Source organism: Antechinus flavipes, chromosome 4 (genome assembly GCF_016432865.1).
Source record: "Antechinus flavipes isolate AdamAnt ecotype Samford, QLD, Australia chromosome 4, AdamAnt_v2, whole genome shotgun sequence".
Lineage (NCBI taxonomy): Eukaryota > Metazoa > Chordata > Mammalia > Dasyuromorphia > Dasyuridae > Antechinus > Antechinus flavipes.
Window position 1 is genome coordinate 424,197,105 of NC_067401.1, and position 24,031 is coordinate 424,221,135.

The 24,031-nt window shown below is 34.1% G+C and overlaps 1 protein-coding gene across 3 annotated transcripts in view; it reads right to left on the reverse strand.

Moving 5' to 3' along the window:
* The window catches only part of DNM3 (dynamin 3), a 581,691-nt gene that overhangs the window by 114,729 nt on the left and 442,931 nt on the right, over nucleotides 1-24,031 (reverse strand). For all 3 annotated transcript variants that reach the window (XM_051998949.1, XM_051998948.1, XM_051998947.1), the window contains one exon: nucleotides 20,666-20,777. In XM_051998949.1, the coding sequence (XP_051854909.1) occupies nucleotides 20,666-20,777 (112 nt within the window). The remainder of the gene's footprint in view (nucleotides 1-20,665; nucleotides 20,778-24,031) is intronic.

Genomic DNA, 24,031 nt, shown 5'->3' on the forward strand with positions numbered 1-24,031 from the left:
CAACTTCCTTTTTTCTTCCTTTCTTCCTTCCTTTTTTCCTTCATTCCTTAGAGTAATATTTTTTAAATAATTGAAGGAAATGATACATTTCAGTTGGCAGTTAATGAAGATAGTTTAAAGATTCTTTCAGGTTTATTCACAGACTCATCCTCATCCACTCAAATCAGACTGACAGCCAGATTCTAACGAGATTACATTAATATGAGTAAATATAAAATACTATACTTGGGTTCATAAAATAATTACCAAGTGGGGAATAACAGGTATTCTGATTCCCAAGCTAGTTTTTCAAACTAAATTTGTTTTTGTTCTTGCTAAGTGCTAATTATTTTGAGTTATCTCAGTCTGATCTATTTACCTATGTATCTATGTATCTATCTGTTTGTCTGTCTATCTCGTTCTTTTCCATTCAGGTTGCTAACTTGAAAAATAAAGTTTTATTGATATCCTTAGCTTTTATAAGTTATAAATTTTCTCCTATATTCCTTCTTTCTGTCCAACAGAACTCAATCTTATAACAGAGATTTTTTTTTTTTGCCAAGGCATTTAAGGTTAAGTGACTTGCCCAGAGTCATACAGCTAGGAAGTGTTAAGTGTCTGAGGCTAGATTTGAACTCAGGTCCTCCTGACTTCAGGGCTGGTGCAATAGAACATTTTTAAAAGTAAGTTTACTTAATTTTAAGAAGAAGGTTTGTATCTACTTTTTCATTTCCAACTAGGTTTGCAATGTTCATAGGTTACACAGAAACCAAAGGGATATTTATAAGGTTATCTACTAATGGGCAACTAGCTAGGGCAAAGTGTCAGGCTTGGAGTCTGGAAGAATCATCTTTTTGAGTTCAAATAGGGCATCACACTTATTAGCTGTTTGACTTGAACAAGTCACTGAATCCTGTTTTCTTCAGTTTCCTCATCTATAAAATAAATTGGAGAAGAATTCGGCTGATAACTCCTGTTTCTTTACCAAGAGAACCCCAAATGGATCACAGATAGAACCAGACACAACTGAAAAATGACTAAACAAAACCAATGGTATACCCCAAACTACCTGAAAAAAGGACAAGTTCCAGTACTAAAGTGTCATGCACAAAATCTGATCTTACTTAATCAGGACCAGCATTTCTTTTTCTTCTGTTTCCTTGATGGAGTTTTTTAACTTAAAGCCGTTCTCTTGCAACTCTTCTAACTCTACACTGTTTTTTTGTCATGCAAGTAGATGAATTTATAGAAAATGAATTTATTGAGTGATTTTCTTAAAATGAAAAACAAATCTTTAACTTAAGACTAAATGCAATCATTTTTAGACCTCACTGAAAAAAATGGTAGATAATTAAGATCCCCAAAGATAGATTGGAATAGAATGGTGGTACTGGAAAAACTTTAGTTTAAAAGTTCACAAGAACTACAGTCTGACAATATCACAACAAACCTAATTTAATAGAACATTCCTGGTATATAATGAACAAAATGGTGTACATATAGCCAACTGGGGCAGTGGTGCTGACAGGTACAAAGCTGAAATTTAAGGAAGAAAGATTAGACTAGGAAGATGAAGAGGCTGGGGGCACAGAATGTCAGTATGGAGACAAAGAAAGTATTGAGAGCCACAGGCAAGAAAAGGATGTGAGAGTTTAGGACCTTTCAATGTTGTTATCCAACAATATGTTCCACAGTGAGAAAACAATATTTGACTAAGCAAAGCAAATGGATAGGAGTTAGCAGAATTAAAATCATATAGTATTAAAAAGAACAATAACATTTCAGAACCTTAGTTCCACTATTGATACATATTTCTCTTATGTCTTTTAAAAATATCCTTTAATTTTTTTATACATCTATTTCATATTTGATTTTATCTTATATTTTAAATCCTCTCCAGAAAGTTTAGGCAGTGGGTCTTAACCTGGGATCCGTGAAGTGCTTTAAGTTTATTTTGATCATTGCATTTCAAAGTAATTTTTTTTATAATCCTACATATTTTATTTGGTTCATTTAAATACACTATTCTGAGCAAGAGTTCATCAGCTTCATCAGATTTCCAAAGAGATTCATGACACAAAATGGTTACAAACCATTTCTTTCATTCATCCCATTTTTATTACTCTCCCTTTTATTTAAGTATCCTTATTTTAATCTTTTTTTCAACTTACAGATTTTCTTAACTTAGTCCTTGGTCTTAACTTCTTTATCTCACATTTTTTCCATCATTATCAACCATTTTGCATGAGGCATTCATAAAACTTTCTGATTTTTATTTTATTTAGCAAGACAAAAACGAGATTCTAATTTATAGTATTCTTGCCCCAATTACCACTTCTCATTGTTTGCTTATGATTACTTTTTATTCTTAACTTTTCTCTTTGTTCTTCAAATACAACTTTCAATTATAACATTGTGATTCTGAAATTTGCTCAGCATCTTCCACTCCCTAGACCTTTCTTATCTCCTTCCCCAAACCTCATCTTCACTTCTCTCACACAGTAAATAACATGGGAAATAAAGGAGATAGAATCAATGTTTAATAATCACTCAGTCCAAATTTGGGCAATGGAATACAGGTAAAGGCCATTCAGGAATTGTATTACCTACAATTTTTCATTTAAGTCAGTGTAGTCATAAGTGATTCATACTGTCACTGAAAATGTTAGGTTTTGAATATCAAAACTCAATAGATTATTAATTTCTTCTTAAGTCTTTGCCTATAATTTGGCACATTCTGCCATTAGATAGAAAGTAGTGCCCTGGTTATGGATGGAGAACAGGTATGGCCTGTATTGGAAATGCTCAGGACACTCATGGCATGTGCTATAGACCAAATAACTTGTCTCCCCAAGAGTAGGACTGAGAGAAAATTTTACATGTTAATATTTCCTAAACAAAATTGGAAAGGTTTTCTGGATGAAAAATTCTGAAATCAGATGCTTACTCTCGTCTGTTGTACCTCCATAAGATCTTTATGAAAAGACAGGGAGGCAGCAGATGAAATTTTTTGCATGTGAAATATGTCCATACACAAGTAGACCAGTTTAGCCAAAATGTAATTTGTGAAGAGAATAAATGTGGAATATTCCTGAAAAGCTAGATAGATCCAGCTACTTACCAGTGTTTTCCTATTGTCTCGAGGAAGAAAACAAACAAAACCCAAACTCAATTCTGTTTTCCTGACAACTTCCATGTCTATAATCTTCTTTCTCCTCACACCTACATTTTGGAATTTCAAACTCTCTTGAAGACTTAGCTCAGGTACCTTCTACACAAGAATTTTCCTAATTGAACCAATGAATAGTTTTTTCCCTAATATTATATTGTATGTATATGTGCAGTATTCCATCCCTATCTTAATAAATAATGATGTCCTGGACTTCTTGATTCAAGCAACTAATAGAGGTCTGCACTAGGTGTGAACATAACCTAGATGTCTATTGTACAAGCCATTGGATAGAACAAAATGATGTCACATGGAAAGCATATTTGGATGCCTGAGGAGAATCAGTCTTATCCTATTGGTATAAATAGCGATTTACTCTGGAGTATGAACATTCTAGTGATGAGTTAGAAGAAAGTAGTTCCAATAAAAACTGTGAGATAGAATTATTTAGGTGTGGGGGGAAAAGAGTCTCTATCTTTTCTCTCTTCTCTTAATTAAGGGATGACTTGATAACCTTTGAAATGCTGGAAAAATTGGACTTTTTTTGCTTGCAGTGCTCCCAAAACATGAGGATCTAGTGGCAGCATCTATAGGGGGTGCAAAGACAAATTACCCCTTGTAATTTATTAATTATTAAGACACTGAGGAAAGACAGTTTTTCCCCAAGGAATCCAGTAGAAAGCTGTACCAAACTCTAACGGGCTTTCATGATGGAGTTAAAAGATTTCTGATCAAAAGAGTTCCAGGACTTTCCCTTTTCAACATGGACTTTCTAATCTAGAGTTGATGTCCCCCTGTTCCTCTGAATTCTGTACATTTGTGGAATAGTGTTTTCCATTCAAAAAATTTGTTCCACTCAAAAATCCTGAAGGAAAATGTCTGCTCTTTGGGTACCTATTTTGCCAGTGTTAGTGGGAGTTAGGAGAGTAAGCCTAGAGCTTATGTTATATGAGTTACTGTTGTTACTTTTAATCTGTGTACATATTGTATCTCTCTAATTGGACATAGGTGCTTGAGGGCAGAGATTATTTTATTTTGTTCTCAGCATCTAGCACAGTGCCTTGCTTAGAGTAGGCAATTAATAAATGCTTATGGAACTGATATAATTTAAAATATATTGAATTGGGAAAAGAAAAATTAGAAAAATAATATGTTTCTAAAAAAGATTAATGAGGAGAATTTCGGAATAAAATATAGGAAATTAAATGGTTTTTCTCAAAAAATTAAATACTTAATAAGTTTGTATCATACATACATATATAAATTTCATGAACTTTAGAGTAAAATAGTGTTGGGATTAATATATTTTACTGAGATCTTTAGACATAATGAATGGAATATAGATTGGAAAATTATAGACTTTAGTAGGCAGTATAATGTAGTGAGAAAAAAAGTCTTAGTATTGGTCTTTGGTCTATTTCTGATACCTACTAGATACATGACCACAAGCTAATCTTTTAATATTTACAACTTGTTTCCTCATTTATAATGTGAGATAATCATACCACTGCAGGGCTATTATAATAGTTACCTAAAATTATTTAAATAAAGAATATATTCATATAAAGAATATATTTATATAAAGAATAAATAAATATAAAGCTTAGAGGCAAATTAGGTGACTCAATGGATAAAGTACTGGAACTGGTCGGAAAGAGCTGAATTCAAATCTGGCCTAGGTTATACACTGAGTAGCTGTCTGATCCTACAAAAAGGCACTTAGCCTCTGGAGAAGAACATGGCAAATCACTCCAATATCTTTGCCAAGACAACCCCATGAAGAGTTTTGGTCCACAAAGTCATAAAGAGTCAGACAAAACTGAATGATTGAATGACAACACATATAACTGTGGAGTATATTTAAATGTCAACAATTATGATTTTTAGAATTAATGATTATTGGAATTCTGCCTAAAAGGAATATACAGAAAACTAAACATCCAGGCAAACACCTGATGGAAAAGAGGCCAGCCATCACCACCAATTGGCAACCAACTGCTAAATCCAGGATAGGCACCCTTCTGGACTAGATGAATCAGCAAGATCTCTTGAAGTAGAGACAGGAGTAGCATGGATCAGACAGGTTAAACCACTAAGACTACTTTGGCCACTTTCTTTCCTCCTATCCTGAGACAGCTTAGGACCATGAACCCAAGAACTTTAGGCATAATAGTATCTCCTACACCACCAGACCTGTTTCCAGCCAAGTCCAACAGCTGCCATTAAGCGGACGAAATCGCTATGAAGAAAGAGTCTCCCTTCCTTATCCTTACAAGCAACAATGGATGACCAAGAGCTCCCAATAGGCAGATGAGTACAGAAACCCTGGGAGTGGCAGCTCCAACCCCCACCTTCCAGTCCATTTTCTGCCCCTTCCTCACAACTACCATGTAGTTAAGCAACCCCTGCCAACCAGCAGGTAGAGAGGACTGAAGCTGAAGCCCCGAGGCACCCGGAGGCAGAGACTGTAGGCAGCATGTATCAGGCAAGTCAAACCAGCACTCCTGCTTTAACTTCATCTCCCCTCAGATCCTGATGACACTTTCCCAGAACTTCCCCAAAGATTTGGGCAAGAGCAATGCTTGCACTTCCTTTTTAGGACAGTATCTAGGAAGTTCTAGGATAGTATCATTAGGGTTTGAGAGGAAATGGAAATCAAGGTTTTCTGATATATAGATAGATATAATTGATAAATTTTGATCTGTATTTCTATCTATATCTATCTCTATACCTTAGAGAAAGTCCCTTGGACCTCATTCTTCTCCACCCTCAAGATATGTTTTTCTGCTTCTTGGAAGCCTTGGAGATAATACACATTGTTCCTGAGCTTTTGTTGTTTCACCCAGAAATAGTGTGAGGAGTGAAATAAGTTTAACTGAGAATGTTTTTAGCAGTTTCAGAGTTTGCCGCTATGCAAACTTTTTTTTTTAAAACATTTTGTTTAAACATTTTAAACATATTGTGATCTGGCCCAATACACCTTCCTTTCTTTTCTTATTAGAAATTACTCTCCTTCATGTACTTTATGCTCCAAAATGGCATTCTTGCTCTCCCTTACATATACTATTCTATCCCTCTATGCATTTGCTATTCCCCATAGTTGGAAACTATTCCCTTCTTACCTCTATTTCTTAGAAATAATTTTCAACCTTTAGCTCAGAGGTCATTCCTTACAAAAATTCTTTCCTGATCCCTCTGATTACCACAGCTGTTTCCAACATTACTCTGTATTTTTTTTTTTGGGGGGAGCATCTATTTTGTATATACTTGTCTGTACACATATTGTCTCCTCCAACAGAATATAAGCTCCCTGAAAATAAGATTGTTTCATTCTGATTTTTGCATTTCCTGGGTCCTAGCTCCATTCCTGGCACAGAGAAGTTACCTATTAAATGATTATTGATTTGTTTGTGTAGTGCAATGGGAGTCATTACACTACAACTTAATTTTTATATAGTACTTGTGAAGAAACTGTGTGTGGAAACTCTCTACCTGTGCAGACCATAGTCTGTCTATGACTTAGTAAATAAAAGTCTTTTGTAGTTACTTGAGGTCAAAAGAAGTTAAATGGCTTGCTTAGTCACAAAAGCTATTATTTCAAGGACAAAATTTAAATCTAGGTTTTCCTGACTCATTCCCTTGCCTTTTATTCATCAGTCACATTGATTCAGTATTGAAAGAAGAGAGGAAGGGAGGGAGGGAGAGAAGGAGGGAGGGAAAAGGGGAGGGAGGAGGGAGGAAAGAAGGAAGAAGGAAGGAAGAAGGAAGGAAGGAAGGAAGAAAGGAAAAGGGAAGGAAGAAAGGAAGGAAAGAGTAAGGCAGGATGGGAGGAAAGAAGCAAATAAGGAAGGAAGAAACATTTTTAATAGTGTTGAGATGATTAAGATAGACAATTCATTTTTATATCCACATGGAAGTAACACTTTTGAGGCTTATGAGTTTTCATCTTTTCTTTTAACTTTAATGATATCCTTATTGGGTAGTGAAACTTTTATGAACAAACTTAGGGAACCATATGGTGTTTGCCTGTATTCTGGGCAATTAAATTCCCTAGACCCTCTCCAGGAAAATAGGGAGAGAAGCACATAGAGGAATTATGCAAAAGAAATAAACAAACCTAACTAGGTTGTCTATACAAAAACAATTTGGAGTTTTCTGAAAACATTATGCTACTTTATACCTTAAAGGCTAAAGCTGTGTTCTGGTAATGAGACATCCCTCATTTTTAAAGCTGATAATTACTGACCCACTATTAAGAAGAATGCATTTTGAGTTGTTGTTATTATTGTTATTTTCTGTAGTGGCGGATGATTGTAATTAAACTATAAACTCTCTCACATGAACCTTATTCTGATCTAAGAGGAGACATATAGGAGATAGAGAGTAAGAACTGTAGGGTACAGTCTGTGAAAATGCTACATATATTCCACATCTGGTAACACGAATGTAATGCATTTTGATGCTGTTCTGCTTGGCATATGCTATGTCTTTACAGATCATTGCTATGGATACAAAACTAAAAGATTTTTTGTATTTTCCACCCATTGTTTATCTTGTCAAAGATCTCAAGGTTTGTAACTCTGACTAACACTCTTTCCCATTGATAGAACTTGACAGAGTTAGCAGGTTTACAGGCACACTAGCATAGTAATTTGATATAGTTTTTTTTCCCCTTTAAAGTAGCCTAAACAGGTTTTCTTGTTTGCTTTTCCTTTAAAAGTATCAAAATAAGACCAAACTTCATATAACTAGAAGAATGGATGATGATTTAGAAAGAAGTCTATTTCCTTTTCTCTATTCTGGAATGTCTCTTTCTCATTTCTCATCCTATATGCTATTTCTCACTCATTTGGGCAATCACCATTGTGCTGCTGCTGGAAAAACAACTGTCTTTCAGTTGAAAATGACCAAGGTTTATGAACATGATTGTAAACTTTTTCTTTTAAAGCTATTTGAAAAGGTCACAAGGGAAGCAGTTTAATTTAGTCTGTTTTTCTTCACATATTAACATTTGAAGCATTCCTTTCTGAGCTTAATGTTCTTTCATCTAGTTCTCACATATGTGAAACAACTCATTTCCTCCACCAAAATCAATCTGAAACTTGAGAACATTTCTGGTAGGATTGTATTCCTGAAACTTTAGGTCTTCTGTATCATGTTGAAGACATATTTGTTTAATCATTTAGTAACTATGTTTAATTCAAGAATCACCTTTTTCTAGTTAAAAGTATTTGGAATTTTCTATCTGTTTTATTGGAGGAATACAAACAAAAAGGGGCAAATGTAAGAATGAACTTGTTTAAATGTGAAGGGAATTAAGCATCACATTACAAAGAGGTAACCGTATTCAAAGGAAGCAGGACAAAAAAGTAGAGTCTCTTTTTTACTTTAAGTTAGAATAAATTTTTGAAATGTCACCCTTCAGCTGGAAACATTAGGGAAGAACTCAACTAATACAGAATCACACTAGTGCTTCTTTTAAAAAATTTTATCCTGGAGTTGCATGTATACACTCACATTCCTAAGAGTGACTCAGGCAATCCCAGATGTCTGGTACTCTTAACAAAACAGTTGACCTGAAATCCCTGATCCAGTGAAATTCATCCAGGGAGGAGATAGATTCTAGCCTAAGTAATTAAGGATGTCACTATGCCAACAGTAAAACATTTTCAAGGGGGAAAAACAAGTAATGGACCTGGCAAGATTTTTTTTTCCCTGAGTAACCGATCTCTTTTTAAAAAATGTTTTTCAAAAGCAGAAGAAAAAAAATTTAAAACAATAGTATCCAAAGAAGAAGAAAATGGATCTAGATCCCTTCTAGCATCATAGTCATGACATAAATTCAAACATCCTTATCATCAATTTTTCTCTGATAGTTTGAGTATTTATGCCAAAATACAATTTTAATTTTAAAACATTTTCATTTGGAAAATGCAAAGTAGGATGTGAAACACAAAATACCCTATAAAAAGAGGGAGTATTAGAAAGAGGAAAGAACAATGAGGGGAGAGTTAAAAGATCTGGATTCTCACTCTCTGATTCCTCACCTATAAAATGAAAAGACTGGATTAGATCTATTCCAGGTAATGACTTCTATTTCCCCACACATAATGTTTTCAACATTGATGGCACATGGATTAATCCATATAACTTTATTGGAGTACTAGGAGAATATTGACCATTTTGACCTCTCTGTGTTTTATAGCTATGATTCCTGTTTGGGTTTGGGTTTCTTTTTGAGAAGGGGTAGATTTGAGAGAAGAGTAGATATATGATTCCATTGGATTAAGGACTTGCCCATGAAAAACTACACTTTCAATGCAGAGGAATACCTGCTTTGTAACTGATAGTCTTAGCTTCTTGGGGCTTTTTTAGGGAGAGAAATTAAATGATTTGACCAAGGTTGTTTAGCCAGCTTTTTGTCTTTGATGCATATCTCTTTCACTCCAAGGCCAACTCTTTATCCAGTACAATACCCTTTCATAGCTAGTTGACATCAAAAATGTTGTAGATTTTAACATTTTTTATTTTTTATTTAGCATTCACTTTCTAAAAAAAAAAAATCAAGTTCCAAATTCTTTCTTTTCCTTTCAACCCTTTCCTACCCATTGAGAAAGCAAGTAATATGATATGAATTATACATGTGTAGTCATGAAAAAAACATTTTCATATTAGCCATGTTTCAAAAAAACTAACAATGTGATTTTAATACTTTCAGAAATCTATGATTTCATTGGTGTGAGTATTCTATTTACTGACATATCACATCCTCTCCAATTTCTTCCCATCTGGTACAATTCTTATCTGTATTTCCCTAAGAATTTTTTACAGTGTATCTATCTAACATACTGGACACTTTTTTATCGTACTTTTAGTATATTGCAGGTACTAATGTAAAAGAAATCATAAATGAAAGTCTCAGTTAAATATTCTTAATTAGCAATCTAGTTTTTTTATTAAGTACATCTTAGTTTAGTTGTCTCTCCTTTTCTTCCCCTTTCAATTATCAGAGAGTGGTTTTTGAGAAAACAAAGTTGAGTCACCTTTAACAGTTGGCTAATGAAAGCTAACAAGTCATATATATTGTCTTGGTGACAATTTTGGACAGAATTTCCTTCCAGTATGAGTGAGGAGAACAGGATTGAAATGCCTAAAAATCTAGTTCTTTCTCAGGAGAATACATGACTTGTATTCCAATACATTCCACTTATACAGAAATTGTAAGTTAAAAGAAAATAGCATACAGATGTGCTGTCGGCTCAGCATATAAGCTCGACTTGCAAGGATCTGTGTTCACCATAACTTGCTTATTTTCAGTGTGTAAACAAAGTAGATTTTCACATAGGCTCACATTGATAAATAACATATTTCATTTTTAAATAATGAAAAATAAAGTAGGGATATATTATAAAATAGCATTAGAGAATGTAAAAAGCATTATGGCTTAGCAGAAACAATATTGGATTTAGATTTTTTTTTATTTAGTTAAAAGACCTGCTTTCAAATACTGACTCTACTGCTTAAAACTTTTAAGTCCTTGAACAATACAAACTCTCTGGGACTCAGTTTTTTTTTTTTCACTCATAAAAAAATAAAGGTGATGGACTTTAAGGTCTCTTTGAGCTCAAAAAATTTATGATACTATACTCTCCAAAGGTCCCCTTCCATAACTTTAAGAAAATATAATAAAGTTTGTTTGCCTGGCATAACGACAACCAGAGCTCTCTATTAACTAGCACTCCTGTGGTTAGCCAGTACAGTAATAATTGAGGTTCAGAATTAGGCTGCTGAGGGCACTAACTATAAAAAGAACATGAAGTGATTTCTGGATTATTAATGATCCAATTCCATTCATTTCAGGTTTTTTTATGTTATGTTACTTATAATTTTTAGAAAATGAGCTCTTTCTCTATAGTAATAGTTTTTTTTTAAACAAAATATTTTATTAATTTAAGTACAACATTCCCCATCTATGCTTGACAACAAAGCTTACTCTAAAAGGAAAATAAATCCTGCCAGTGAGTGTACAGCACAATGCTTCATTTCTGGAAATGTATCAGCTCTTATCAGTTCTTAGTAAAATAATGAAACAAGAGAAGTAATTTGGGAAATGTAGTGTCCTAAAGGAGTTATAATGAATAGACTCTTGATCTGTGATTTCATTTGTTTAGGGACCGATCAGATGAAGAAACCACTCTTACTGATGTCTTTTAGCAACATCTCTTCACTTGAGAGACTTGGAAGGTTGTTTTGGGACCTGAGACATTTAAGTGACTTGCTGAAGGTCACGCAGCTAGTACATGTCAGTGGAAGGATTTAAAAGTAGATTTTTCTTGTTCTGAGGTCATTCCTTTACACACATCATTCTTCCCCTCAAAAAAAATTAATGCTCTCCCCACAATTTTAACCATTCATTCCCTAGTCTGAATTATACCCACATTCTATGTTAGATTGCGCCTGATTAACTTAAAATATTTAAAAGCAGGCTACTCTAGCAAATGTGTGAACTTTCAGGAAAAATCTAATAATATAAATGAACAAAATTTCTGATATAATAGAACATTCTTTATGCTCAAGACATCAGCGTATTTAAAAAAAAATAATAAATTAGCTACTATGGAACAAATATAGTCCTATCACATTTTCGAGACACACACCCACACAGAGACAGAGACACACAGACAGAGACAGAGAGACACAAAGACAGAGACAGAAAGAGAGAGAGAGACAGAGACAGAGGCAGAGACAGAGAGACAGACAGAAAAAGAGAGAGGGAGTGGGCATATTAGTTATCATAATCATCTCATTCTTTTCCAGAAGTTCTAGGCCACCTTCAAACTTATTTGCTAGCTTTTATTCAGAAAGCACTGTAATGGGTTCAGTTCATTCCTTGCTCCTTAATGAATGCTGATTTTGTTCTTCTGTAGTGATATTATTTTACCCAAGTCACATTATTACCTGGTCATAAGAAGTTATGTCAATATTCCATTCATATATTCAAGATATTTATAAGGTGACACATTTTCAATGTAAACCATTTAGTCAACATCATGCATTTTCAAACATTCCATTGAATCAAGCTGCAAATGATTTCCCACATTTGTTTTATATTCTATATGTAGAGCTGATGAGGAGCAAGTTTGATGAACTCCAGCTGGGCTACACAAGCTGGCCCATTTAAAATGGTCCTCATCTAGTTCAATCCCTAGTGCGTTCAACAGTGACTCTTAAATAGGCAACTTAATATGATGAAACACTGAATAAGTATCCATGAAAAACTAAGAAAAGTTGGATATTTGCCCGCTCAATAATGATGTTATAATTTTAAAGTATATAATAATGTACTTTTAGATACCTTTTATTTAAGGTATCTAGATAAGCACCTTTTAGATAAGGAGAATTAAAAGCTTTACAAACAAAAATTCAGTAAATGATTAAATTACTACTTTATCTATTAGAACAACATGAAAACGGTTTTCAACATTTATATGTGTTGCCTGGTTTCACAAAATCTATCATACACATTTCAATTCTCCCCCTCTATTCCCCACACCCTTCTACTTCTGTCCAGCTGGAATGCATCAAGGGTGCAGAAGCCAAGTCAAATGTTGACCCCACCCTCCTCCATCCATTTTAAGGCACCTTCAAAGCTAGAATACTGATCTAGTTCGCTTTAGCCAATAACACCAGCAATCCTGTTATTTAAGACTCTAGTTTGGGGTTTTTATAACTGCCCATTAACATGGGAGCTTTGATATTTGGTCAAAAAACCCAGCTGCAATGAGTTTCATCAGATTGTAGTAACCTTTCCACAGAAGGGTCTTTATTATTAAATCTTCATAATCTTTGCTTTCAGTGTCACTCTATTCCCTCATAATATCAACTTCTCTGAACTTCCCAATAAAGTAGGCCTGAAGAACACTAAACATTTCCTTTCCAAAATGTTGGAACAGAAGGGTCATTATGGTACAAGCAGTTTTTTTCACTGATGTTTGAAAACATTATATCATTTGAACATTGTGACAGACAACAGTCATTTGAAATTGCACAGAAATGCTGGGTCTCCTGACCAAAAAATTGGCAAGATAAACATAAAAGAGGGAGAATAAACTCAAGAGGACAAAGAACTTACTTTGTTGTTCCCCTGTGTGAGTAGCCGCAAGGAAAAAAAAAGAAGGAAATATGTTAAACTTTGATTGCTCTCAAAGTTGTGGAACCTCTTGCTATAGCAAAACCAAAACGAGACACTTAATTCAACATATTAACAGTAAACATAGACACAAGATTTCAGAATCATTGGCAATTCAGAAGGTCAACTAAAATGGACTGAAATCATACATTCATAACAGCAGAAAATTATTACAAAATGATTCCTTCTACTCAGAATCGTTTGGGGATCGGGACAGAGCCAAAAGGAGTTATTTCCCACCCCCATTTCTCATGAACTGGTAATAAGTGAACTGTTAGCATGAAAGACAAGCCATTTAACGTGTCTATTTGCCCTTTTATGACAGCCCCTCCTCCAACATGCCAAGGAGTGGAAAGTTTCAACAGCCAATGTGTTTTTAAACAAACATTGCATCCTTGGCTTTGAAAAAGAAGAAGAAGAAAAAATGGAAAAGGGTGCAGAGGGAAGGAGTGGGTGGTAGAGTAAGCAGAACACGTTACGACAAACATCTGCATGATTCCTTTTTTTTTTTTTTTTTTTAATTATGAGTTTTTCCATGGGCTGGTATGGAGAGTGCTGACTGTAAGGTAGGGATATAGCCAAAATAAATAGTAGTCCACATTTGAGAAATTGGGGCTGGAAAGGTTAGTCACAAAGATGTAGTCGTTTTTAAAAGAAGAGAATCTGGAGAGAGATGCAGAGAGCAGTAGTAGTCAGCTGGTAAATGGATATCCTGTTTCAAACTGAAACTGCAAGAGTATGATTTATATCAACGAATTGAACGCACATATGGTTTAAAAAATAAAAACAATGATTCATTACTACCAGGGCAGCCCAAGTCTTACAAGGGCAAATCCTTTGGGGAGTGAGAGAAGTGAAGGGATATGGGCAGAGAAGAATCTGAAACCCTCTTGCAAGGAGCCCTAACGGAATTTCTAGTAAATACGTTGTGCTCAAAGAGTGCGATCACGAAAATATAAGCATGTGGGCGATAGGATGAGAATGGGGCAGAATAACAGGTCAGGCTAGGTAGCTAGCAGCTAGTTTTAAGCTCATGAAAGGCAGAGAGGGAAAAACAGCACAAAAAGAAACCTTCTGGACACTCTGGGACTACACGATGGTGAAGCAATAATTCCCCAAAGAAAGGTTATTTCCTGGAAAATCATGCTAATAAGAGACCACAGAGACTTTGCCTGATCTGGGGGCTTTTATTGCTATCATAAGCTGCACTGAATAAAGAAAATATCCAAAGATACCGATAAATAATTGTGGTGAAGTGCCTAGTTTGTTTTTGGATTGTTCAGCTAAAGTCCAACGCTCGGTTGCCATAGACACGACTGTTTGTTAACATTCCTACTTTTCCTGAGGAGTTAATGAAGGGTACAGGAATGAATGAGGGAAACAGGATTCTGTTGCAAAGATCATGCCAACTTTTCAATAAGGCAATAAAAGTCTCCACATAGAGCTTTATCAGAAACAAGAGACTACTTTCGAAAATAATGGGGCCCTAGTTCTCCAAAGAATTGCAATATTACTGAAAATACCTCAAACAGAGGGGGTTTATTGCATTCCACAACAGTGCAGCTTTTGATCTACTAAAATAAGTTTCAGGGATTTAACCAAGTGTTTTCATACATTATGCAATGACTGGATTTCACACTGTAGGGGCAGATGGTTCACTTTGCAATGGTAACAATGATGTCATGAAAAAAAGGATTCATTGTTCTTTAAATACATAAAATGCGCAAGTACAGTACTTTGCTTTTTTTCCCCCTGGCTTTTAGTTTAATAATTACTCAGTTGTCTAGTGTGAGAGACTCATAATAGTCTTGAAGTGGCAAAACAGAAGTACTTTAAAATTTCTCTTTTTTGTAGTGTCAACAGTTTAACTTTAGATCTCTGACACTGACTTCATTTTTTAAAAAATGCCATTAAAACAGAACTGAATTGGCCAGTTGGGATAAGATGATTTAAATTCTATTTGAAGCAGTGCTAGCTAAACTGAAAAGAAAGAGGGTGTTTACATGCTGGTGAGCTTATGTAGAAAGCATGCTCTATTAGTGTTGTCATATGAATGTAATATCTACTGAGTGGACAGAGACATCCAATCAGCACTATATTAATATTATATCAATTAATATTTATAGATTGCTCATTTCTCTCCCACCCCCATCCCCATCCTTAATTTTAATGGAATATTGCCATTTGTTTTACTATGGAATTTGGTACATGGTGGCCCTATCAAAACATTGTTATGATTTGTAAAGCATTTAACACAGTCCTAGCATATGGCAAGGCTTAATAAATGCTTTTTCTCTTCTCCCCCTTCGTGGAATACAAAAACAACTCACCAACAAGGCACTTCAGAAGGTCTGCATTATAACAAAGTGGTTCCTGAGAACAGTACAATAACTAGGGGATTTAATCCACTCAAATCAAGAACTGGGACAAATAATTTGAGTTAATTTCTTTGGTAACATTAAAAGTCCACTTACTTTTCTTAGAGTAAGAATGTACAGTTGCCCTAACTTAGAAAGAAACTTACTCTTTTACGACCTCTTGGACTCTATAGACTTTTTAAATTAATCAATTAAAACCAATAGAAGTTTTACAGCTTTAATAGATATTGTAATGTGGTACAGAATCATCTAAAATCAAATTGAGACTTTCTATTTATACTGTTTTTGACTCATCACTTGTTATATAACCATATAACCTGGAGCCACAAATATGATTGGAATCCAAATTTGAAGTATTAGGCTCATGGGAACATAGAATTTACAGCTGAAAAGAGATAATAATAACAAAAAATTCAAATTTTTGAGTATCTGAGATTTCATTAATGTAGATATTCCATTTGTCGAAACAGAGCCACTCCTCTAGAACTTAGTCTTTGGTCTTTCAAGAATCTATCATTTGAGTGCCTACTATTTTCTAGCCACTGTGCTAGATGCTGGAAATCAAAAGAAAGGCAAAACAAAATTTAAAAAACTATCTACTCTCAAAGAGTTTGTATTATAATGAGGGAGGACAACAAGCAAACAGCAATATAAAAACAAAAATATATAGTATATAGTCAATTGGGGTAGTCTCAGAGGTAACACACTAAGATTAATTAAGGGAAACTGAGAAAGACTTCTTGTAGAAAGTGAAACTTTAACTAAAACTTGACAGATGCTAGTGTTGCAGGCATGGAAGGGAATCAATTAAAATTCTCAGATTTGGGAGATGCAAGGAACAGCAAGTTCTTGGGAACAAAGAGAGACTTGAGGCAAGGAGAATAGTTAGCAGGGTATTACAATAGTCTACACACAAGGTGAAGAAACCCTGATCTAGGGTGGTTGCAATATCATGAGAAAGAAGAAGGTTATACGCAAGAGATATTAAAGAGGTAGAAACAAAAGGATCAGATGACTGACTAGATATGGAGCAAATGAGAGAGTCAGAAATCAAATATGATGCCTAAGTTGAAAGCCTCAATGGCAGGAAGATGTCATTTATAGGAAACTTGGTGGTTAAAGGAAACTTAGGAAGAGGAGAAGACAAGAAGTTCAATTTTGGACATACTGAGTTTTAGATATTTAGGGGACACCCAGTACAAGATATCTAATAAATAGTTGAAGATGGGAGATTAGAAGTCAAGAGAGATGTCTAATTGTGTTGGACTTGGCTCTTTTCAATGGTGCAGTGATTCAAGGCAATTCCCATAGACTCGTAATGGAAAGTGTCATCTGCATCCCAAGAGAACTATGGATACCAAATGTGAATCAAAGCACAGTAATTTCACCTTTGTTGTGGTTGTTATTGTTTGTTGTGTTTACTTTTTTCCCCTTTTGATATGATTTTTCTTGTACAATATGACAAATATAGAAATATGTTTAGAAGAATTGCACATATTTAACCTATATTGGATTGCTTACTGTCTAGGGGAGGGGGAAGGAGGAAGGGAGGGAGAAAACTTTGGAGCAATGTTTTACAAAGGTGAATTTTGAAAGCTATCTTTGTGTGTATTTGGAAAAAGAAAAAGCTATCATAAAAAAGATAGATATCAAACTGGGTAAGCAGTTCTAAGAAACGTCTGCCTAGAGTTGATGAGTTTACTAAGTGAAATGAGATAGAGAAAAACAGAGAGAGAGAGACAGAGATGAAAATGGTTGATAGACAAATAGATATAGATAGATGGAGAGATAGAGGTAGATAGATAGATAGATATAGATAGAGACAAATGGATGTATGGACAGACAGATAAATAAAGATGAATGGGGAGAGAGAGAAAGGGGGAGAGAAGAGATAAAAGGAGGAAGAGGAGAAAGAAAAAGAGAGAGGGGGAAGGGAGAGAAAGAGAGAGAGAGAGAGAGAGAGAGAGAGAGAGAGAGAGAGAGAGAGAGAGAGAGAGAGAGAGAGAATTAGTATCTTGGGTCATACCCATAAAAATCATGACATAGATGAAGATCCAATAAAAGAGATAGAGGAGAAATGATTAAATAGGGAAGAGGAGAACTAGGGGAGAGAATTGTGTCAAAAACTTAGAGAAAAGAGAACATCAAAGAGAAAAGGTGATAATAGCATAAAAGGCTACTAAGAGTTCAAGAAGAATGAGAATTGAGGAGAGGAAAACCATTAGATTAAAAAAAATAACAAAGCATTAGTAACTTTTAAAAAAGCAATTTCAATTGAATGATGAGTTTCTGTGACAGATAATTAAAACACATCTACATAGCTTCATATTTACATAGCTTTTTCTCACCATAACCTTTTGATGTTGGTAGTAAAGGCATCATTGTTTCGATTTTTCAGGTGTAAAAACTGAGATTCCTAGGGCTGAAACAACATGGTTGTGGTCACTCAGCTATGAAAGCACTAGGCTCCAAGTTCAGGATTTGGACTCTGTGCTCAGAGTTCTTTCTACTATACCACCTCCAGAAGTGATAGAGAAGAGCAAGCAAACGACAGAAATCACTGTACTATTAATTGCCCCATTTGTGAAATTTCATCTATTCATGCTTAGTTTTGACATCATCTTTAGGATTTTCTCTAATTTCTTTGACATTCTTTATTCAATGTATTGTGCAAAATTTTGTCACTTGTTAAAAATGCCAATGAATCTAGGAAAGAAAATTGTTTTCTTTCTAGGAAAGAAAATTGTTAAACAGGAATGGATACTTCATAGGCAGATAATGAAATTTATGTTTCATTTCAAAAACATCTTTCTAATCTAACAGGACTATGTCAGACAATTCTTTTCATTTTTGTGCCACAGACACTTAGCCAAGCATATATTTATATGTTGTGCTTATATATTCTCATTCATATGTTCTGAGAAAAAATATTACCTGTGTGAATGTGAAAGTTTTTAATTTTATTCAATTAGAACTAAAATTATTAAAATGCAGGCTTTCATTATGTCAGTATCCCTAACAAAAATGACATATATTTTTTTTTACTTTGAATGTTTATTAAAATGTCATATTTCTACCTAGCAGTGCAAGCCTTTTTTTTTTTTTTAAATATGGACTATGTTTTAAATCTGTCATTATTTTATTAAGAAGGTAAAGAAAAAAAGAATATTTTACTTCATTCAAAGTCAAACTCACAGTTTTCTTATATAGTGAGAAACTACCTGTTTACCTGGTAAACAAATAACTTGGTCACTGAGAAAGTGAGAAACCAATTGGAAGGACACAAAGCAAATCAGAAGCACTTAGAAACAATATAGTTCTCCCAAATCTAATTATGATATATTTAATTTAGCATTCTAAATTTAAACTTCAACTTAGCAAATTTGAATATATTATGCATTAAGTATTTTGTTAAGCACTTATAATGCTAAACACTCCCTGCCCTCAAGGGCTTTAAATTTTTTGTGAGAGACAGGATATGGGAAATATACCATTAATATGATTAGTAGATCATAACTATCAATACATGTTGATTGGCTGCAGGGTAAACAGTGATAAAGGCAAAGAAGAAATTTAGGCAAAATGCTTTAAGAATATTTAAGGAGCAGGGCAGCTAGGTGGGGCTATGAACAGAGCATCAACCCTGAAGTCAGTAGGCCTTGAGTTCAAATCTAACTTCAGACACTTAACACTGGGCAAGTCACTTAACCCCAACTGCCTCAGCAAAAAAAAAAAAATAAATATATATATATTTCATATATATATATATATATATATATATATATATATATATATATATATATATATATATATATATATATATATATATATATATATATATATATATATATATATATATATGAAAAAGAAAGCATTTTCACTTGAGAGGATCAGGGAAAGATACATGGTGAAAGTGGCCCGTGACTTGAGTCTTAAAGATTTTGAAAGGTGGCGATGACAGCAGAAAACATTCTAAGCATGCAGAGACAGCCTGGAGCCAATGAATGGAGAAAGGAGATGTATAAGCAGAGGAACAGATAATAGTGTAGTTCAATGGGTAAGCAGAGTGAATGAAAGCAATTGTGAAATAGGTCAAGATCAGAATGTAAACAGTTTTAAATGCCCAGCTGAGGTATTTATATTTTATCCCAATAGGACAAAAGTGGAGGGTTTTTTTTTTTTTCAGAAGGAATGGCTAAGAAAGATTATTTTTGCAGATCTATAGCATATTGATGGGGAAAGAGAGAAGAAAGGTAATCAAGTAGGTGGCTATTATAAATGCCCAGGAAAGACACAATGAAGGTCTTAACATGAATTGTGGCAATGTGAGTGGAGATAAGTAGCAAGAAGTGAGAGATCATGAAGAGGTAGGATGAAGAGAATTTGTTAAATTCAGTGTGGAGGATAAGGGAGAGGGTAATCAAAGCTGATGCTGAGATTTTAAACCTGGTAAGTGAGAGGACAGTGGTTGAATCAACAGAAATAGCAACTTCAGTTTATGCACTTGTATGTATCTACATCTAAATAGTCAAAGCAGATGTCACCAAACTGCATATAAGTTATGATTTTACGTTAAAATTATGTAAAATCACTTGTTATATTAAATGATATGTAAAATCAATATGTCATTAATTCTTTCTAGGGTTGTAGCCCTATTTGCATCTGTGCCTTATATACAATATGCAGCAAGTATAAGCATGTACAGTTTACAAGGTAAAAGAGTATGAATTAAAAAAGTTTTCTCTTGTTTAATACTATGGTAAAGTGAATTTATTCAGCAAGTTTAAAGATTAAATTGCAAAACAAGCAATCCAAAAGTGAACATCTATGTTAAGTATAAATAACATAAGGCTTTGTTAGACAATAAAGATATTGAGAAAGATATATTCCATCAGCTAAATGGAATATTTACTTAAATATATTTAACAAAATCAGTCATATTCAACTTACTAAAGATTTGTCAGGATAGACACCAGCTCTTAGTAGAGATGCCTTCCAGCTATCTACATCTTCTTGGGAGTCACATGCCAATTCGAGAAAGCGATAGTCCTTATATACATTCCTGTAGGAGAATGAGGGAAAGATATTGTTAATCAAATTCCTTTGGTAATCGAAATTAAAAAAATTTTTTTTTTAAATTCCTCTTCTGATTACTTAGAGAGCCATCTCTAGTTCAGGCCCACAACATCTTATTTTTACCACAATGGCCTCCTAATTAGTCTTCCTGCCTCAAGTTTTCCCCATTCAAATGATTTTTCTAAAATAGCTCCTCTTTGCCTTTAGGGTCTAATACAGAATTCTCTTTTTTCACTTTTAAAGCCGTTCACAACTACCTTTTAACTTTCTTACATATTACTTTCTTTCTTACTTCTAGCTTTGTGGTCCATCCTTGCTGGCCTTTTTGCTGCACATAAAACACTATCTTTCATTTTCTGCTGAACCTCACATATGTCTGGAATGCATGTCTTAGGATTCTCCCTTTTCCCTTGAAGTTCAGTTCTAATGCCACCTTCATTTGGAGGTCTTTTCTGATATCCCCAGCCATTAGCTCCTCCTACCCTCCATTGCCTTATGTTTATATTGCATAAATATATATGCTTCTAGAAAGTCAGAAAGAACTGAGTTCAAATCTGGTCTTAAACACTTACCAATTGTGTGACCTTGACCAAGTCATTAACCTTTTTGTCTCAGTTTTCTTGTAAAATGTTGTTATTAGTACCTGCTTCCCAGGGATATTAAAAGGATAAATGGAAATAATATTTGTAAGTACTTACGCTATATAAATGTTGGCTATTATAATTGTTATTCAAATCTGGTCTTAAACACTTACCAATTGTGTGACCTTGACCAAGTCATTAACCTTTTTGTCTCAGTTTTCTTGTAAAATGTTGTTATTAGTACCTGCTTCCCAGGGATATTAAAAGGATAAATGGAAATAATATTTGTAAGTACTTACGCTATATAAATGTTGGCTATTATAATTGTTATTTGAACATATAATTTTCCCTAATAAAAATCTTCTTCATATTTCCAGTGCCCAGCACAACACTTACATATAGCAGGTTCTTGATGACTAAGTATTTGTCGATTGACCATATATCAACAACTGACAAATCAAGATATATAATGTACTGATTCAGTTGTATGGGAACAAGAGTACTTTTCCATAGCTAAAATGGTCAAAATATATAAGTAAACATTTTTTCCAGAGGGAGAAATTTATATAATCAATAACCACACTTTCAAAAATATCAGAATCTCAATAACTAGAGAAAAGAAAAATTAAAGCATTTCTAAGGTTCCATTCCACATCTATGAAGTGGACAAAGTTGACAAAAAGGGAAATAAGTGTTAGGATGAATATGAAGGATAAAAAGGTATACTAAGCCACTGTTAATGGAACTATAAATTATTGGTCCAATCTTTCTGGAAAATGATTGGAAACTATGTCACTCAACTTATCCTTTATCATTCATCCACACTGAATGCTACCATTATTAGGTTTGTTCCCAAGACAAATATGCACACAAATACTTATGGCAATTCTTTTGTAGTGACAAAGAATTGGAAACTAAGGTGTTCATCAATTAAAGAATGGATCAACAAATTACGAGGTAGCACATGAAACAGTGTTTTGCAGATCTTAAAGCACTCTGTAAACGTTAGCTTTCATACAAATGTAATAAAACATTTTTGCAATGTAAGAAATGATGTAAGAGATGGGGAAGAGTTACATTAACTGATGCAGACTCGAGCAAAACCAGTAGTTCTATTTATATAGTAATGGCCATAACATATAAAGACAAAAAAGCTTTGAAAAATTCAAGAATTCTGATCTATGCAATGATTTGCTATGAAGCCCGATATCTACACCTGACATAGGAGATAAAGAACTCAAGTTGTAGAAGAAGATACTTATTTTCAGACTCCAATGTGGCAATTTTTTGCTTAACTGAATATTTGTTATAAAGAATTTTTTTTAATTTATGAAGACAAAAATTTTGTATGTGTTTGAGAAGAAGTAGGAAGAAGAGGAAAAATATGACTTTTGATTATTAACATTAAGTAATGAATTACAGGGAAACATATGGTTGTCAAATACGCTTGCCATTGTTGTGGAAAATCTCCTTGTGTGGCATCCAAATCAATGGGGGACTTCATGGAAGTGGGAACATGGACGTAGTCTGTTTGTAGGTTACTTATTCCTTTGGCTCATTTCTTAAAGGCTCTGGAGAGTTTCCTAAATGGAATTCAAAATTATTCAAAAACTTGGGAAAAACTAGATGGATAAAAAGTATTATTTATAGATTGTGTTAATGTTTAAATATTGATTCAAATGGTTGAAGAGTTAACCTATATGATTGATTTTATACTAGTACTTATATCTTAACCTGTATATAGGTAATAAATTAGATACAAAAAAAACAGAAGAAAGTGATAAGGATTGCCTTTAGGAAATTTCACAGGGCTTTAAATGACTCCACCCCCCAAAAAAGACTAACTTTTAAGAAAACAATATCCTTCCAGTGATGCTATATGACAATTTATGGAATGCCATATGCTCTGAAAAAAAGTATAAAATCACCCAAGTACAATGGAGATGCTCACAATAAGTATAAATAGGCTACATTACTAATGAAGAATTAATTAAGTCAGGGAAGGTGGATAAAGGATCCCATCATAGATGTATGATTGGAAAAGATAGCAAGTCTGTCTTGTGGCAAGAATGAAGAATGGCTACTGCACAGCCATGTGGTCTGTTGAATTTATACGATGTCTATGGAGGAAGGCCACTAGCAGGCATGTGGACCTCTGTGAAGGATTTCCTGGAGCATATGGACATAAGCTGCATAAACTTCAGAGGGTCATGGATGGGTTGTGAGATAAATCATTGGAAGGAGGCCCACATCAAAGAGATCAATGGGTATTAAAGCCAGAATGGGACAAGAATCACATAAGACAAGGAAGCATAGAGAAGTTGGAGTCTGCATCAGTGAAGTGTATCCCCAAAAGTGTTTTTAAAGATCCACCAAAGATGTTGAACTTTCAGTTAATTCTTCAAATTCAGGTTATCATCAACTCTCACCTAAACTATTGAAATAACTTTCCAGCTGGACTCTTAGCTTTCCAATATTCCTTCTTTTCCATTATTTTACAGACAACTTCCAGAATAATCTTCCTAAAGTCTAGCTTGAGAAAGACTTTTGCCCATCTTGTTCACCTATTGCCTATAGCATAAAAACAACTTTTTAGTTTGATATATAAATCTACTATAATCTGATGCTACATTTTCAGAAATATCACACTGTTCTTTTT